Below are 18,095 nucleotides of genomic sequence, written 5' to 3' on the forward strand. Positions count from 1 at the left end.
GGAGCTGGACACCAACAATACCGGCTCAAATGGGCTTTATCTGGTCTGCTCCGGTACGTCTGAGTTTGAGCTGTCACAATCTACCAATGATGGAAAGTAACAAAGTACAAAAGTAAAAGTACATTATTTAGGGATCTGTATTTTACTTGAATACATTTTGGATTGTATACTTTCACTTCTACTTGGACCGGAAATGGGTTTGAGCAAACAACAAAAGAAAAAATGACCAAGAATATGAATCAGAAGAATTATTTATCAAGATCACTACAATTGACACTTAGATAAGTTTCCAAAATTGTATAAAATACTTTTTACTCTAAACTTATGGCCATTGACAGACACAGACACTGACACTGACTGAAAATGGTGTCTAAACGTGTCTGAAACATCTCTGCTCCACAGATTTGCTCTCTCGTCCAAACGTCTCCATGTCGGGGCCCCGCGGTGTCCAGGACCAGCAGCTTCCCGACAATCAGGTATGGACAAAACTAGAGGCTTCTATTGACCCTATTCCACCCCTGGTCCCTGCCCTGGTCCCTGCCCCTGCCCCGGTCCCTGCCCCGGTCCCTGCCCCGGTCCCTGCCCTGCTCCCTGCCCCGGTCCCTGCCCTGGTCCTTGCCCAGGTCCCTGCCCTGGTCCCTGCCCTGGTCCCTCCCTTGGTTCCTGCCCTGGTCCTTGCCCAGGTCCCTGCCCTGGTCCCTGCCCTGGTCCCTGCCCTGGTCCCTCCCTTGGTTCCTGCCCTGGTCCTTGCCCAGGTCCCTGCCCTGGTCCCTGCCCTGGTCCCTGCCCTGGTCCCTCCCTTGGTTCCTGCCCTGGTCCTTGCCCAGGTCCCTGCCCTGGTCCCTGCCCTGATGGCTGCCCTGGTCGCTGCCCTGGTCCCTGTCCTGGTCCTTGCCTTGGTCCCTGCCCTGGTCCCTCCCTTGGTTCCTGCCCTGGTCCCTGCCCAGGTCCCTGCCCAGGTCCCTGCCCAGGTCCCTGCCCTGGTCCCTGTCCTGTTCTATACCCTGGTCCCTGCCTTGGTCCCTGCCTTGGTCCCTGCCCTGGTCCCTGCCCTGGTCCCTGCCCTGGTCTGGCGTCCCCTGGCTGCTTTCCGTGCTCAGATGTGGTGTTTACCTGCTCAGCATTTGGAGGAACATCAGTCACATGTTGTCATGTAGTCATGGCAACGAGGGCGGAATCACTTAAAACAACTCACATAGGATAGAGAGGATAAACCACAGCAACAAAACAAAGTGTGAAGTGGATAAAACACACACTACAAGAGTATTTATCAGAATTTTGCTCAGCATTTGCCATGATCCTCCAGTGTTCTTTATAACTCCTGGTCTCTGATAGGTGCAGGAGGTCCGGGTGCTGCAGGAGGTCCGGGTGCTGCAGGAGGTCCGGGTGCTGCAGGAGGTCCGGGTGCTGCAGGAGGTCCGGGTGCTGCAGGAGGTCCGGGTGCTGCAGGAGGTCCGGGTGCTGCTGGGCTCAGACTTCAGGCTCGAATGCTCCGTTGAACCTCAGTTTCCAGGCGGGGTCTTCGAGCTGCTCGCTCCTGCACAGAACCACACCGGGCCGGCTGTCAATCACTCCGCTCATTTCCTGTTCACTGACGCTGGCCCCGCCCACACTGGAGTCTACACCTGTGTTTACCACCAGCAGGTTTTCAACCATAACTTCTCCTCCCAAAGCCAACCACTCCAGCTGTCTCTGGGAGGTGAGACTGAGGCCCGGCCCTGGTTATGGAGACCCTGGCTTAGTCCTGGTTTAGTCCTGGTTTAGTCCTGGTTTAGTCCTGGCTTAGTCCTGGCTTAGTCCTGGTTTAGTCCTGGTTTAGTCCTGGCTTAGTCCTGGCTTAGTCCTGGTTTTGGAGACCCTGGCTTAGTCCTGGTTTAGTCTTGGTTTAGTCCTGGTTTAGTCCTGGTTTAGTCCTGGTTTAGTCCTGGTTTAGTCCTGGTTTAGTCCTGGCTTAGTCCTGGCTTAGTCCTGGTTTAGTCCTGGTTTAGTCTTGGCTTGATCTCAAAGTCAGGACCGTTTACCACCTGCATGTGTTAAACCACAGCTTCTTCGTAAGCCACCCCAGCTCTCAGAGGTAAATGAGAGCCCTTGACTTGTGCAGTCCTGTTTTACTTGGTTTTGTCCTGGTTTAGACGCAGGTTGGTCCTAGTTTAAACCCCTGTATTGAATTGAGATGTTCATGTTCATATTCTCAGCATTTGTTGTGTGTTTTGGTGTGTTCTTGTGGCGTGTTCTCGTGGCGTGTTCTCGTGGCGTGTTGTGGTGTGTTCTCGTGGCGTGTTCTCGTGGCGTGTTGTGGTGTGTTCTCGTGGCGTGTTCTCGTGGCGTGTTGTGGTGTGTTCTCGTGGCGTGTTCTTGTGGCGTGTTGTGGTGTGTTCTCGTGGCGTGTTGTGGTGTGTTCTCGTGGCGTGTTCTCGTGGCGTGTTCTCGTGGCGTGTTCTCGTGGCGTGTTCTCGTGGCGTGTTCTCGTGGTGTGTTCTCGTGGCGTGTTGTGGTGTGTTCTCGTGGCGTGTTCTCGTGGCGTGTTCTCGTGGCGTGTTCTCGTGGCGTGTTCTCGTGGTGTGTTCTCGTGGCGTGTTGTGGTGTGTTCTCGTGGCGTGTTCTCGTGGCGTGTTGTGGTGTGTTCTCGTGGTGTGTTCTCGTGGCGTGTTGTGGTGTGTTCTCGTGGCGTGTTCTCGTGGCGTGTTCTCGTGGCGTGTTCTCGTGGTGTGTTCTCGTGGCGTGTTGTGGTGTGTTCTCGTGGCGTGTTCTCGTGGCGTGTTGTGGTGTGTTCTCGTGGCGTGTTCTCGTGGCGTGTTGTGGTGTGTTCTCGTGGCGTGTTGTGGTGTGTTCTCGTGGCGTGTTCTCGTGGCGTGTTCTCGTGGTGTGTTCTCGTGGCGTGTTGTGGTGTGTTCTCGTGGCGTGTTCTCGTGGCGTGTTCTCGTGGCGTGTTCTCGTGGCGTGTTCTCGTGGCGTGTTCTCGTGGCGTGTTCTCGTGGCGTGTTCCAGTGCCAGACTCGCATCTGATCCTGAGGGTGCTGATCATTCTCATGTTGAAGTTCATCTGCATCTCCGCCCTCTGCTGGCATCGTCAGGTACTGCACTCATCTGTTTCGTGGAGCTCATCCAGGTTTTCTGACGTAAACTGTCCATCATTTTTCCCACAGATTTGTTTGTCTGGTGAGAAGTTTAAAGGCACCACACAGGCTAACCAGTATGTGCTAACTAATGTCAACGATGTCACTGTTTTCAGCCCAAAGACACTGAATAACTTGAATACATTTGTTTCAGGAACGTCTATGAGGAAAATGAATGTGAAATGAGCTTTTGTGACCTGGAAGAGGTGAGTCGCTGTTGAGCGCCATCATCAGACTGTTGTAGGAGGACAAATAAAAAGTATTCATGCCATGTGTTTTTCAGGCCTATAGGGGGCAGCAGATACGAAGATACTGAACGTTTTGATCATTGTTCTCACTTTAACCCTCTGCTCATGGACCGTTCTCAGTGACGTCACATTCTTTTTGGACTGGGTGGCAAAAGGCTGTCAAGTATAAACTACTTTTACACTTACAATTATATGAATATGAACAAAACTATACAATACAATGCAATCAAGTGGTTCAAATTGCCAATGCCGAGTGCACGGTGGCAAAGGCGGTTAGTGCTCTTGCCACCCAAGAAGGAGATCATGGGTTCGAATCCCTGACCAGACTAACATCACATGATCTCTCTGGGTGGAGTCTGCATGTTCTCCCCATGTTACCGTGGGTTTTCTCTGGGTTCTCTGGCTTCCTCCCACCGTCCAAAGACATGCATGTGTTAGGTAAAATTGGTGACTCTGAATTGGCCCTAGTGAATGAATGTGAGAGTGAATAGCTGTCTGTAATGTTTATGTCTCTGTGTTGGCCCTGTGACGAGTTGGCTACTGTCCAGGGTGTACCCCCCGAAGTCACTGGGTTAGGCTCCAGTCACCCGCGACCCCGAAAGGGAACAAGCGGTAGAAAATGGATGAATGGATGGAAAATGCCAACGGCGGCAGAAAGAAGAAAGTCCCTGTATTTATTGTTGTGGATCTGGAGGCTCTATATCTGCGTCCGGACGGTCACAGCTTGGACTCGGCCCACAGAGAGTGGCTGGAGTCTAAAGAGATCTGTTGAACTCTTTTCCAACAATGATCGTCAAGACCTCAGCAATTACTAGATGCTGCTCACTTACAGTTTATGTGTAGATTATTTTATTTAAATCAACAATGGTGATCAGAAAATACCGTACATTAAGGTGACTCTTCTACAAACATGAACAAGTCAATTCATTGTCTATTTTTACACATAATAAATGTATTTCTGGTACATTTTCAGTCTCAATACATTTAATCGAATTTGATTTAAATTTTCTAAAACAGCATTGCTTTGGTTTTGTTATAACTTAATATAATTTATTTACATCAATTTTACTTAACTCAGTATTTACCATGTTTAAGTTCATCAGGTTTATTGTGACAATAGAGGATTTTTGTGTCATCTGCAAAAAATATGCATTTTGCCATTTGAGATGCACTGAATACATTGTTAATATATAAGTTAAATAATTTGGGGCCCAATATTGATCCTTGGGGGACACCACTATACTCACTGTACACACTATACTCACTGTAGACACTGTACACACTTACACACTATACTCACTGTACACACTATACTCACTGTACTCACTTACACACTATACTCACTGTACACACTATACTCACTATACTCACTGTAGACACTGTACACACTATACTCACTGTACACACTATACTCACTATACTCACTGTAGACACTGTAGACACTATACTCACTGTAGACACTGTACACACTATACTCACTTACACACTATACTCACTGTACACACTATACTCACTATACTCACTGTAGACACTGTACACACTATACTCACTTACACACTATACTCACTGTACACACTATACTCACTTACACACTATACTCACTGTACACACTATACTCACTGTAGACACTGTACACACTATACTCACTTACACACTATACTCACTGTACACACTACTCACTGTAGACACTGTACACACTATACTCACTGTACACACTATACTCACTGTACACACTACTCACTGTAGACACTGTACACACTATACTCACTGTACACACTATACTCACTGTACACACTATACTCACTGTAGACACTATACTCACTGTAGACACTGTACACACTATACTCACTGTAGACACTATACTCACTGTAGACACTATACTCACTGTACTCACTGTAGACACTATACTCACTGTACTCACTGTACTCACTATACTCACTGTACACACTATACTCACTGTAGACACTGTACACACTATACTCACTGTACACACTATACTCACTGTAGACACTGTACACACTATACTCACTGTAGACACTGTACACACTATACTCACTGTAGACACTATACTCACTGTACTCACTGTACTCACTATACTCACTGTACTCTGTCACTTAAATAGCTTTTGACCTCATTCCCTGCCACACATTATATTCCGTACCTTTCTAGACTTTATTTTTTGAACAAGATTTCATAATTTTATTGTGTCAAAAGCTTATACAAATTCAAAGGGAATATATTTTATTGTTCAGCGTGTTTGATATTTATTTAGTGGCATCTATAATGACATACATAGAATACAAGACATTTGTCACTTCTACAGTTAATTAAAACACAATCTGAGTTTACTGTAGCATCACGTGTCATTTGTTCATGTGATTGAATTGAGAATAAAACCCTTGGACACTTGCAGCACTCTTATTTTACAAATGTTATGTATTTGATAATAATCCATATTTGAATCGATGTAATTTAACCCAGCAAAATGACATGTAACCATGACAACATACTGCAACAATGTCAATGAACACACATCATGAGCAGGTCATGAGGAAGTACATTAAATATGACAAACACATTTCAAACACAGTTCTTAAGGCAAAGTTAACTAAAGCATGATTTATTTACAAGTTTAGATCACACAGTAAACGTTAAGTCACTTTAAATGTGAAATACAGTCATTAAGGACTTGAGAAAGTTTCCATCCAGCAGAACAAGAGGGTTTATTACAGTGGACGATTCCACTTGTCCACAGGGGTCAGGTCCTTGGGCCCATTTGGTGTCCTCTGTGTTCTTTATCAGAGGTGTTGACCCAAAGGGGGGAGGGGGGTGTGGTGAAGACAGTGTTGTTGGTCCATGGGGGATGGGGAACATTCTTCCATCCAACATTTTTGCTTTGCTTTCTGAAACAGTGTCTTAATTATGAAAAGATAAGATAAGATAAGATATTCCTTTATTGTCCCACATGGGGAAATTTCATTGGTGCAACGCAGGTAGATACAGAGGTAGATACAGAAGAACAGATCACTTATAGGAAGTCTGAAAAACACTTTCAGTAGAAGATCTCCTATAAATAAATAAAAACTCCCATAGACAAATAAATACATAAATAAATAAATACCATTGCATGTGATCACGACAGTAATTGCACATGAATATGTGTCACGACAGCACATGGATTGCACATGAATTCCAACAGCAATTGCACATATGACAGAATTGCACATCAGTATTAGATTAGGTCAGTATTGCGAGTGTTCAGTACTAACAGTTTTTGTTATAAAGTCTGACAGCAGCAGGAAGGAAAGACCTACGGAACCTTTCCTTCACACATCGAGGGTGGATCAGTCTCTCACTGAAGCTGCTCTCCAGAGTGGACAGAGTGTCCTGCAGGGGACAGAGTGTCCTGCAGGGGGTGACACTCATGGTCCAGCATAGATGTGAATCTAGCCAGGACCCTCCTGTCCCCCACCTCCTGCACCGAGTCCAGAGCACAGCCCAGGACGGATCTGGACTTCTTGATGACTCTGTCCAGCTTCCTCCTCTCCCTCTCTGTGATGCTGCTGCTCCAGCAGGCCACACCTACAGGAGCTGATGCCACCACAGAGTCGTAGAAGGTCTTCAGGAGTGGCCCTGTCACTCCTGAAGACCGGAGTCTCCTCAGGAGGTAGAGCCGACTCTGGCTCTTCCTGTACAGTGCGTCTGTGTTATGAGTCCAGTCATGTCTTTTAAATGTCTCTTTGGACACATATGTCCTACAGACGCCATTTTGTTCAGAAAGAGAGTCCCTCTTTGAAATTAAATGGAAGTTCAAGATTCATCATACCTGTCGTATACAATAGTGTCTTAAAGCCATGGGACGGGAGAAGCCCTGGCCATTCTGATGCTAATCAGGTACTCAGTGATGAGGGAGCTAAAGTCAGCTAACAAAAGGGTTTGATAGCCCTTTACAGTTAGGATACAAAGGAGAGTAATCTCAAGTGAAACTGTAAACACCCTTCATCAGTAGGTTCCGCCTGGTGGGCGGGGCCTACTCAGAGAAGAATAAATACCTGCATTCTCAGACTAGATCTGAAAAAAAAAGTGTCCAGATGACGAGCTCATTTATTGTAAAACATGGACATTAGCAGGTGTTTCACATGAAAACACAAGCATCTGATAAAGCTAAGGCTTTTCAACAGTGTGGATTCTCGTGTGTCTTATTAGGGTGTTTGAGCAGGAAAATGCCTTCTCACAAACATCACAGCTGTAAGGTTTCTCTCCAGTGTGGATTTTCATGTGTTGTATTAAGGTGTTTGACTGGGAAAATGCCTTCTCACAAACATCACAGCTGTAAGGTTTCTCTCCAACGTGGACTCTCATGTGTTTTATTAAGGTGCTTGAATGGGAAAATGCCTTCTCACAAACATCACAGCTGTAAGGTTTCTCTCCAGTGTGGATTCTGGTGTGGGTCTTGAGATTACCTGCTGTATTAAAACTGTTTCCACACTGGTCACACTCATAGGGCTTTTCTCCTGTGTGGATTCTCATGTGTTGTTTGAGTGCAGAAGCAGACCTCCAAGTCTTTCCACACTGGTCACATGTGAACCCCATTCTTCAGATGGACTTCTAGATCTGTCATGGAACGACAGAAACATTCAGCAAAAACATTTAGGATCTTTAAATGTCACGAGCATAAGCTGTTCATTGTGTTCAGAAGCTGTCAATATTGTTCACAAGCTCCACCCACTTTCTCTCCTGTTGATCCATATCAAAGAAAGAATGGAAATTTGATTTTTTCTTTTATTCAACAGTTACTTCTTCTGAAACAAAAGCATATTGTAACCATAGAAATGAGTGTGTTGATTGACACTCCTGGTTATCCCATTATATGCCAGTTCCAGAGTTAAATTTAAATGGATTTATCATCAACAACATTTTTATACAAATTAAACCACTTTTCAGTGTTTAATGCTTTTTCTTTTCATCTCTGAAGCACATGAAAGAAAGGACTGAAAAACGACCTGGAACTGAACCTCTGGAGACAATCAACTCAACTACAACTCTTCTCTCCTCTTTGACTACATTTTACTGATTTACTTTTACATCCATTACTGATTATTAGTCCTTCTTGTACGTCTGCTCACCATCTATTGCCTACTTTCACACTTTAACTTTAACATTGTCCACTTCTTTTTTAGCAATGGAGATAAGTAAGGTCAAATCCAGTAGAGTCCTTTATGTCAGGGCCTGTCAGAATGGATGTATTCATTGAAATTATTATTAAAAAACACCAAAACAAAAAAAAACTTCCTCCTCAACTTCCGGTAGTTTCCCGAGTCTATCGTTGCTGGGACAACGGTAAAAACAAAATGGTGCCGACCCTGAGCCTAACCGCATGTCCTAAACGCTGGATATAAGTGAATGAAACACATTCCTGGACAAATATCATGTCATTCTCCTTTTACCTTCGGCTGTGTTGAGTTGGAGCCGTTGTAGGTCGCGGGTTTAAGGTTTAAGCAGAGCAAAGCAGCAGACGCGGTGAGGAGGAGGTTTGGTCCCGACGGCACGGGAGTGGGTGGAGCTACACTCGGTAATGACAATGACGTAATTTCCGGCTACGGTAGCCAGGCCGCAAGCAGAAAACACAACACCACGAAAGGAGTAATGCCTCCAGTGGAGCTTTTCCCTTTATACATTATTAAGGAATGTTTTTCTTTAAAAATCAGGTCAACTAGAGAGTCAAATCCTCGTTATTATAGTAGTTTCAGTGTCCGGATGTGACGGAGTGGGTGGAGCTCCACTCCGTAACATCCGGTGGGAAAATAAAACAAATTAAAAACGGGGATGAGTGATTAATTCACGATAACTACAAGGTTAAGTTGGTGTGATGTCACTTCCTGTTATTTTTCTATAGTTTATTTTTTTGCACGTTTTCTCCTCAAATACCTGCTCGATTTATGTAAAACCATAATTTTTATGTACGATAGATAAAGTCAAAATTAGAACATTGTGAAAACCTGTCGTACGCACTTTAATGCTGGTGAGAAATGGGTTTTAACAGGTTTTTAGCACTTGAGACAAAATTAATGTAGCCTGGATTAACTGTTTCCTGCAATTAACATGAAGACACTTTTTTATTTCTAAAGAAGAACGACAATCTGGCTTTAAGATTATGTATTATCATTTTATTAACTGGACTTCATTCCATCCGAGAGACAAAATAAGAAATTAAAGTTAAATTCTGGTCATTCAAACACATCAAATATTAAACATTAAATCATATCTGAAGGAGCTTTGCAAAAAACACAAACACAAACACCATAAGTCCTTTAATGGGGAGACTAATTAGCCCATTAAAGGACTGATAGAGGCTTACACAAAGAGGTGTAAGTTTCAGTTTTTCTTTTACTTCAGGAGGGCCTGCCCGGTGGGCGGGGCTTACCACAGAATAGAATAAATATCTGAGTTCCCGGTCTAAATTCGCAGATTGACAATGACTCTTGGACGAGAGTCGAACTGTTTTGTTTTTTCTAAAATTGAGTCCAAATGAAACAACTAAACATTTTTTTCTACAATGGAACACTCCTGGGCGAATGAGGGATTACACGACACACAACCCTAAACCATTTCTACTGTGCTCTAGTAAATCTAGTAAATAACAACATTAGAATCAGAAAAGGTAAATAAACAACAGTAAAATATGTTTCTTACAATTGGCTACATAGAATACATGCATTAATCACGTCTACAGTTAATTAAAACACAATTAGAGTTTCCTGTAGCATCACGTGTCATTTGTTCATTGATTGAATTGAGAATAAAAAGCACTTACAGCATTCTCTTATTTTACACATGTTATGTATTTGATAATAATCCATATGTTTCCTGTAATGATTCAGTGATTTAAATGTATATAACGTTTGTGTGTATGTCATAATCAAGCAGAACTAACATATGGATCATGTTCAAATGAAAACCAGGATCCAGGTTCTCCCGCTGCAGCTGCCGTGTCTCATCAGGAGAACACGTCGCTTAAACTGGTCCAAAAGCTCAACGTCACTTGTGTTGAACTGTGCGTTTCATGTAATGGATTTCAAAAGACGGTCCACAGTTCTGCAGAACATGGTGGACTTCTCTGAGGGTTTAGAGCGGAGGAACCATGGGAGGAACATGTATCAGAATCAGAATCAGAAAGGGTTTATTGCCACTGTCAATGAACAAAACTTTGTTACTATGTGGCTATAGCTATGTGGTCTTTTACATGGAATTTGTGGTCTGTGCTTTACATTTTCCGCAATTCAAAAATTAAATGACACGTTTTATTACTATATCTGAAGCATCACGGAGAAGAAAGCAGCGGCCACAACACCAACTCCAGCCTTGAACGTGAAGCCTCAACCTGAAAAACACAAGAGCGAGATCGGAAGTTTAACCAACGACCTCCAGAAGTCTAACCAACGACCTCCAGAAGTCTAACCCACGACCTCCAGAAGTCTAACCCTCGACCTCCAGAAGTCTAACCCAAAACCTCCAGAAGTCTAGCCCCACGACATCCAGAAGTCTAACCCAAAACCTCCAGAAGTCTAACCCAAAACCTCCAGAAGTCTAACCAACGACCTTCAGAAGTCTAACCAATGACCTCCAGAAGTCTAACCCAAAACCTCCAGAAGTCTAACCAACAACCTCCAGAAGTCTAACCCAAAATCTCCAGAAGTCTAACTCACGACCTCCAGAAGTCTAACCCAAAACCTCCAGAAGTCTAACCCACAACATCCAGAAGTCTAACCCAAAACCTCCAGAAGTCTAACCCAAAACCTCCAGAAGTCTAACCAACGACCTTCAGAAGTCTAACCAATGACCTCCAGAAGTCTAACCCAAAACCTCCAGAAGTCTAACCAACAACCTCCAGAAGTCTAACCCAAAATCTCCAGAGGTCTAACTCACGACCTCCAGAAGTCTAACCCAAAACCTCTAGAAGTCTAACCAACGACCTCCAGAAGTCTAACCCAAAACCTCCAGAAGTTTAACCAACGACCTCCAGAAGTCTAACCCAAAACCTCCAGAAGTCTAACCAACGACCTCCAGAAGTCTAACCAACAACCTCCAGAAGTCTAACCGTCGACCTTCAGAAGTCTAACCCAAAACCTCCAGAAGTCTAACCAACGACCTTCAGAAGTCTAAACAATGACCTCCAGAAGTCTAACCCAAAACCTCCAGAACTCTAACCGTCGACCTTCAGAAGTCTAACCCAAAACCTCCAGAAGTCTAACCCTCGACCTCCAGAAGTCTAACCAACGACCTCCAGAAGTCCACGACCTGCTCGCTGAGGGGAGGAGACAGGATAACCACTCTGCCACACTCACTTGCCACTTTCAGGATGATCACTCTGTCGGGCTCTGCAGAGGAAACGTCCCTCTTCATGCGGTGCGCTGATTGCATGATGTGGAAGTGGTAGGTCCCGTTATCGCTGGGCTGGACATTACGCAGGATCAAGGACAGGTCTTGGACTTCAGTCTGGTCCTGTGACTTGAAGTGGACTCGCCCGTCGTACTGGGGGTTCTGGTGGCGTGGGTGGCCCATGCCGTGCAGAAACACAAAGTGCTCTGGGTCGTCAGCACGTTTCAACATCACAGAGGTCACAGAGAAGTTCACCGGTGGTATCGGCAGTACCACGTCTTTCCCTGGGAACGCCTGGATCGTCTCAGGTTCTGGAGCCTTTGGAGGTTCTGGGACACAGGGACCACAAGGTTACACATGTCAAGGAAGGAAAATGTACATTTTAGACATTTTCTGAGTCTAGAGCAGCTGGCAGGCTCTGTACTCTTTTTTTCAATCTGATGAAATGATTTGAGCTCAGCAGCTTTTATACTGAGCTCTGATTGGTCTTACTCAAAGCAGGAACTAGACGTTTTGAAAAATCTTTCTCAAACCGCTGAACTGGTCTGACAACAGAGATATTTATGCTCCTCTCGGCTGCTTTTGGTTATCAGCACAGAAGACACTGGAGTTCAGGACCTCAGAGCGCAGTGCATCCTCATCTTAAAGCCACAAACCACTCAATTGACGATAGTGAGGTGACGCAGGAGAAAAGATGGTTTGAAAGAGGAGTTAAAGAGGCAATCTATGTTAAAAAAGAGAGTCCTTCTTTAAACTGAAATGGAGGTTTAAGATTCAACCTTCCAGTCGTATATAATAATGTTTTGAAACCCTGGAGCGGGAGACGCACAAGGCATTCTGTTGCTAGTCATGTACTCAGTGAGGAGCGAGCAAAAGTCAGGTTCAAACAGGATGTAGATAGCCAATCACACGTCTGATAGGAAACAAAGAGCAAGTGAAACCAAAAACTCCTTTTGAAAAACAGTCCAGATGAAACAACTGAACACTCCTGGAAGAATGAGGGATTACACGTTATCAGGAAATAAAATGTGTAACCATTTTACTGTTTTATTTTTGGAGAATGAAGTTGTTCTTTTTATGTAATTATATCAATATGAGGGAAATAGTGGCACTTTTTTTGTTATTTCGCCCAGCCTTGTTCTGTAGAAGGCCGTTGTCCACGACTCCTTTACTTTCCACTTGTTTTCAGTTTTTCTTTCTCTGGCATGAAAGCCATAAACTCACCGGGGTCGCGCACTGTGAGATCGATGATTCTGATTGGCTTATCGTTGTGAAAAGAGCGTTTCCTGACATGTGAGTGGCCAATGACGTGGCACTCGTACCGCCCACTGTCCTGCTTGGTGAGGCCGCGCAGCGTGATTGACAGGTCGCCGCTCTGGAGGGTGGGGTCTTTGAGCTCTACTCGGGATCTGAAACGTGGGTGTTGATAGACCAGGTAGGGCCGCCCGTCTCGGTACAGGAACATGTAGTCACGCTCCAGGTCGGATCGGGTCCACTTCAGAACCACGTCCTCCAGGTCAGTGCCTGGAGGGGCGGAGCAGGTCAGGACCACCTCTGAACTTGAGTGAGCCTCCAGAGACAGAGAACCTGCAACATATGAAGTTTAAATACAGCACCTTTACTAATATGTCATCTATATTTGGACATAATGCACTTCCCCTCCAGCGTCTGTTACGTCTGCAACGCTCTAACACTGCAAACGTTCTGAATAAACTGCATTTTGTCGTGGCTCAGGACTATGATTCCATGTCCCAAAACCAAACTAAACCAAACCCTGTTCTTCGGGTTGGGCAATTAATCAAATCTGAATTGAGAGTGAGATTCTCGGTGGGACATGCCCGAAACACCTCCCCAGGGAGGCGCCCATGAGGCCCCAGAACAGATGCCTGAGCCTCCTCAGCTGGAGCGGCAGCGGTTCCTCCCCCTATCTCTAAGGGAGCGCCAGCCACCCGGCGGAGGAAACTCATTTCGACCGCTTGTATCTGCGATCTCGTCCTTAGGGTCATTACCCAAAGCTCCTGACCATAGGTGAGGTCAGGAACGACTGCATCACTGCAGCCACTGCAACGATCCAACTGTCAGCGATCCAACTGTCGATCTCACGCTCCATCCTTCCCTCACTCGTGAACATGACCCCGAGATACTTGAACTCCTCCACTTGGGCCAAGGACTCACCACCCACCTGAAGAGGGCATGACACCTTTTTCCGGTCGAGAACCATGGCCTCGGATTTGGAGCTGATTCTCATCCCAGACGCTTCACACTCGGCTCAAACCGTCCCAGTGCAGCTGCAGGTCCGGGTTTGATGGAGCCATCAGGACAACATCGTCTGCAAACAGCAGAGATGGAATCCTGTGGTCCCCAAACCGGACACCCTCCAACCCCTGACCACACCCTCCGACCCCTGACCACACCCTCTGACCCCTGACTGCGCCTAGAAATTCTGTCCATAAAAACTATGAACAGTACCGGTGACAAAGCGCAGCCCTGAGGAGTCCCACACTGGGAACAGGTCTGACTTACTGCAGCGAACACAGCTCCTGCTCCGGTCATACAGGGACCGGACAGCCCTGAGCAAAGGGCCCCGGACCCCATCCTCCTGGAGCACCCCCCAAAGGACACCCCAAGGGACACGATCGAAAGCCTTCTCCAGATCCACAAAGCACATGTGGACTGGTTGGGCAAACTCCCATGAACCCTGGCGCCCCCTGGTGGAGAGTCTAGAGCTGGTCCAGTGTTCCACGACCCGGACCTAAACCACTCTGCTCCTCCTGAATCACAGCTTCCACTATCGGTCGAACTATTATAATATGATAATATGATAATATGATATAAAACAGTATCTTGTTATTTTAAAAACTCTGAATCATCCAATTCCAAATACAAACTCGTATCGGTCGAACTATTATAATATGATAATATGATAATATGATAATATGATATAAAACAGTATCTTGTTATTTTAAAAACTCTGAATCATCCAATTCCAAATACAAACTCGTAAATGTGATAAATAAACCAATCAGAGCAGAGAACAGTGATGACTCGTCTGTTTCCAGGCAGAACTCATCTAAAAAGTTTTCACTAATGTCACTACATATTTAAATAAACCGGTTTGACTGGGTTTATGTGGCAGTTTAAGATCAGAACTCTGAGTAATATCTTAACTTTTATATGACTTTTATTTCTATTTCAGTTATAAAATAAAAGTGTGAAGCTTCATCTCATCTTATTGGTTTATAACAAGACAAACAAAGAGTCAGAGTCTGGAGTAGACTTTAGACAAAGTTACAGAAAACAAAGAATAACAATAATATATATATATTTTTAAGTTACTGCAGTTTTGTTCACATTGTGTAAAAACAGTAACTTTCTGTTTCTATTCCCACAGTTTTGATATAATAGGATATAATGACATTTTAAAAGAACATTTACTGTAAAACACAATATCGCACGCGTCAGACGTAACAGAATGTTTAGTTCTAGTCCTGGTTTAACTCACCTACTAAAGACTTAATTTAGTCCTGGTTAAATTAGGTTAAAAGATCCGAGTTGATTCTTGGTTTAGTCCTGGTTTAGTTCTGGTTTAGTCCTTGTTTAGACCTGGTTTAGACATGGTTTAGCCCTGGTTTCGTCCTGATTTACCCGTGGATTAGTCCTGGTTTAGACCTGGTTTAGTCCTGATTTAGCCGTGGTTTAGAGCTGGTTTAGTCCTGGTTTAGACCTGGTTTAGTCCTGATTTAGCCGTGGTTTAGAGCTGGTTTAGTCCTGGTTTAGCCCTGGTTTAGCCCTGGTTTAGCCCTGGTTTAGCCCTGGTTTAGCCCTGGTTTAGCCCTGGTTTAGTGGTAAATGTCTGACCTGGAGGGCTGGTGGAGCTGGTCAGAGCGGTCGTCCACAGCAGCAGCAGCAGAAGAAGCGGTGACCTTCTGTACATGGGCCATGATGATGGGAGGGCCGCAGGAGACATGTCTGAGAGGTCGAAGGTGATGAGATGACCAGGTGAAAGCAAAATCTAAACTGCGTATGTCTGAATAGAAGGAAGGAGGAAGACAATGAGGGAGGAGGAGGGAGGGAGGGAGGGAGGTAATGGAGGGAGGAGGAGGAGGGAGGGAGGAGGAGGGAGGAGGAGAGAGGAGGGAGGAGGGAGGAGAGAGCAGGGAGGAGAGAGCGCTTAAGAGGGAGTTCAGTGCAGATGACTAAACCACATCAAACATAAATACATTTAAGCCTTTACTAAAAGTTTTCTCTGACACTCTTTATCATGGCGTTTTCAGAGCCTCGTTCACACATGGGAATGTACCTGCATTTTCCCAGAGCGACAGGTGTGAATGAAGTCAGAACATTGCCAGCATCACTGCTCGTTTCTAGGATTGTGGTTTCCATGGCGACACTGTTCGGCTAAGATCCATTTTTCCTTTTAAGTCATTACCCGACAGCTGAATTCAGCCTCATATTTTTGTCATTCTTATGCTTTTTGTGAATGGTTCTCCTTTAAAAATAAATATAAGTTCTGGTAGAAAAGTGAGAGACGTGAAACACATTTATTTATTTTGAGAATGAGCATCGAGTCGTCTGAACTCACAGAGCCCCAGGTCCAAATCCCAAGTATTAGTCCATTTGATCAAGTCCAAGTCCGAGTTGAAAGTTGGTTTCAACCACACTCATGTGCCCTTCATCCATTACCTTCTACACAGGAAGCCTATCTTGCCATGTGCTTCAGGGTTATTCCATGAAGTGCCATCCTAAACCCACCTTTTTATATATATATACATATATCGTAAGAGCAATCATGAGATGAAATACCCACCATGAAAAGAAGGTTGGAGGCTAAGATCAAGTCAGCTCGGAGAGAGTCAACTGTCTGAGGCCCAGAAGAGGCACAACCAGATGCCCACATGAAGCATTCGAGACAAAGGCTCCAAGCCTTGGCCAGCCGCCTAAAGAGCTGCACCAGAGAGAATGAAACCAAGAGAATAAACAGGATGTTCTCGTCTCAACCACTGAAACTGTACGTTCAATGACAGGGTAATAAGAGCAGACCCACCTGGAAAAGAGGCATCCCACAAACGAGATGCACAGTGGCTGATGATTTATGTATCTGTGTGTACATGTAACTGTGTGTACATGTATCTGTGTGTACATGTATCTGTGTGTACATGTATCTGTGTGTACATGTATCTACATGTGTACATGTATCTGTGTGTACATGTAACTGTGTGTACATGTATCTGTGTGTACATGTATCTGTGTGTACATGTAACTGTGTGTACATGTATCTGTGTGTACATGTAACTGTGTGTACATGTATCTGTGTGTACATGTAACTGTGTGTACATGTATCTGTGTGTACATGTATCTGTGTGTACATGTATCTGTGTGTACATGTATCTGTGTGTACATGTATCTGTGTGTACATGTAACTGTGTGTACATGTATCTGTGTGTACATGTAACTGTGTGTACATGTATCTGTGTGTACATGTAACTGTGTGTACATGTATCTGTGTGTACATGTATCTGTGTGTACATGTAACTGTGTGTACATGTAACTGTGTGTACATGTATCTGTGTGTACATGTATCTGTGTGTACATGTAACTGTGTGTACATGTAACTGTGTGTACATGTATCTGTGTGTACATGTAACTGTGTGTACATGTAACTGTGTGTACATGTATCTGTGTGTACATGTAACTGTGTGTACATGTAACTGTGTGTACATGTAACTGTGTGTACATGTATCTGTGTGTACATGTATCTGTGTGTACATGTGACTGTGTGTACATGTAACTGTGTGTACATGTATCTGTGTGTACATGTAACTGTGTGTACATGTATCTGTGTGTACATGTAACTGTGTGTACATGTATCTGTGTGTACATGTATCTGTGTGTACATGTAACTGTGTGTACATGTAACTGTGTGTACATGTATCTGTGTGTACATGTAACTGTGTGTACATGTAACTGTGTGTACATGTATCTGTGTGTACATGTAACTGTGTGTACATGTATCTGTGTGTACATGTAACTGTGTGTACATGTATCTGTGTGTACATGTATCTGTGTGTACATGTATCTGTGTGTATATGTATCTGTGTGTACATGTAACTGTGTGTACATGTATCTGTGTGTACATGTATCTGTGTGTACATGTATCTGTGTGTACATGTATCTGTGTGTACATGTATCTGTGTGTACATGTAACTGTGTGTACATGTATCTGTGTGTATATGTATCTGTGTGTACATGTAACTGTGTGTACATGTATCTGTGTGTACATGTATCTGTGTGTACATGTATCTGTGTGTACATGTATCTACATGTGTACATGTATCTGTGTGTACACGTATCT

At 44.5% G+C, this 18,095-nt stretch overlaps 1 protein-coding gene across 1 annotated transcript; it reads right to left on the reverse strand.

The window, feature by feature from the left end:
• Positions 1–9,549: 9,549 nt before the first annotated feature.
• Positions 9,550–15,748, reverse strand: LOC140368823 (uncharacterized). The gene is made up of 4 exons (XM_072455927.1): positions 15,602–15,748; positions 12,968–13,330; positions 11,710–12,072; positions 9,550–10,745 (listed from the first exon to the last, which is right to left on the reverse strand). Exons 1-4 carry the CDS (start codon positions 15,708–15,710, stop codon positions 10,741–10,743), a joined length of 840 nt encoding a protein of 279 aa, XP_072312028.1. The 5' UTR covers positions 15,711–15,748; the 3' UTR covers positions 9,550–10,740.
• Between the last annotated feature and the right edge of the window lie 2,347 nt (positions 15,749–18,095).

This window comes from Eucyclogobius newberryi, unplaced genomic scaffold (genome assembly GCF_026437365.1).
Source record: "Eucyclogobius newberryi isolate DKJ021-1_F unplaced genomic scaffold, fEucNew1.0.hap1 SCAF_10, whole genome shotgun sequence".
Taxonomy (NCBI): domain Eukaryota; kingdom Metazoa; phylum Chordata; class Actinopteri; order Gobiiformes; family Gobiidae; genus Eucyclogobius; species Eucyclogobius newberryi.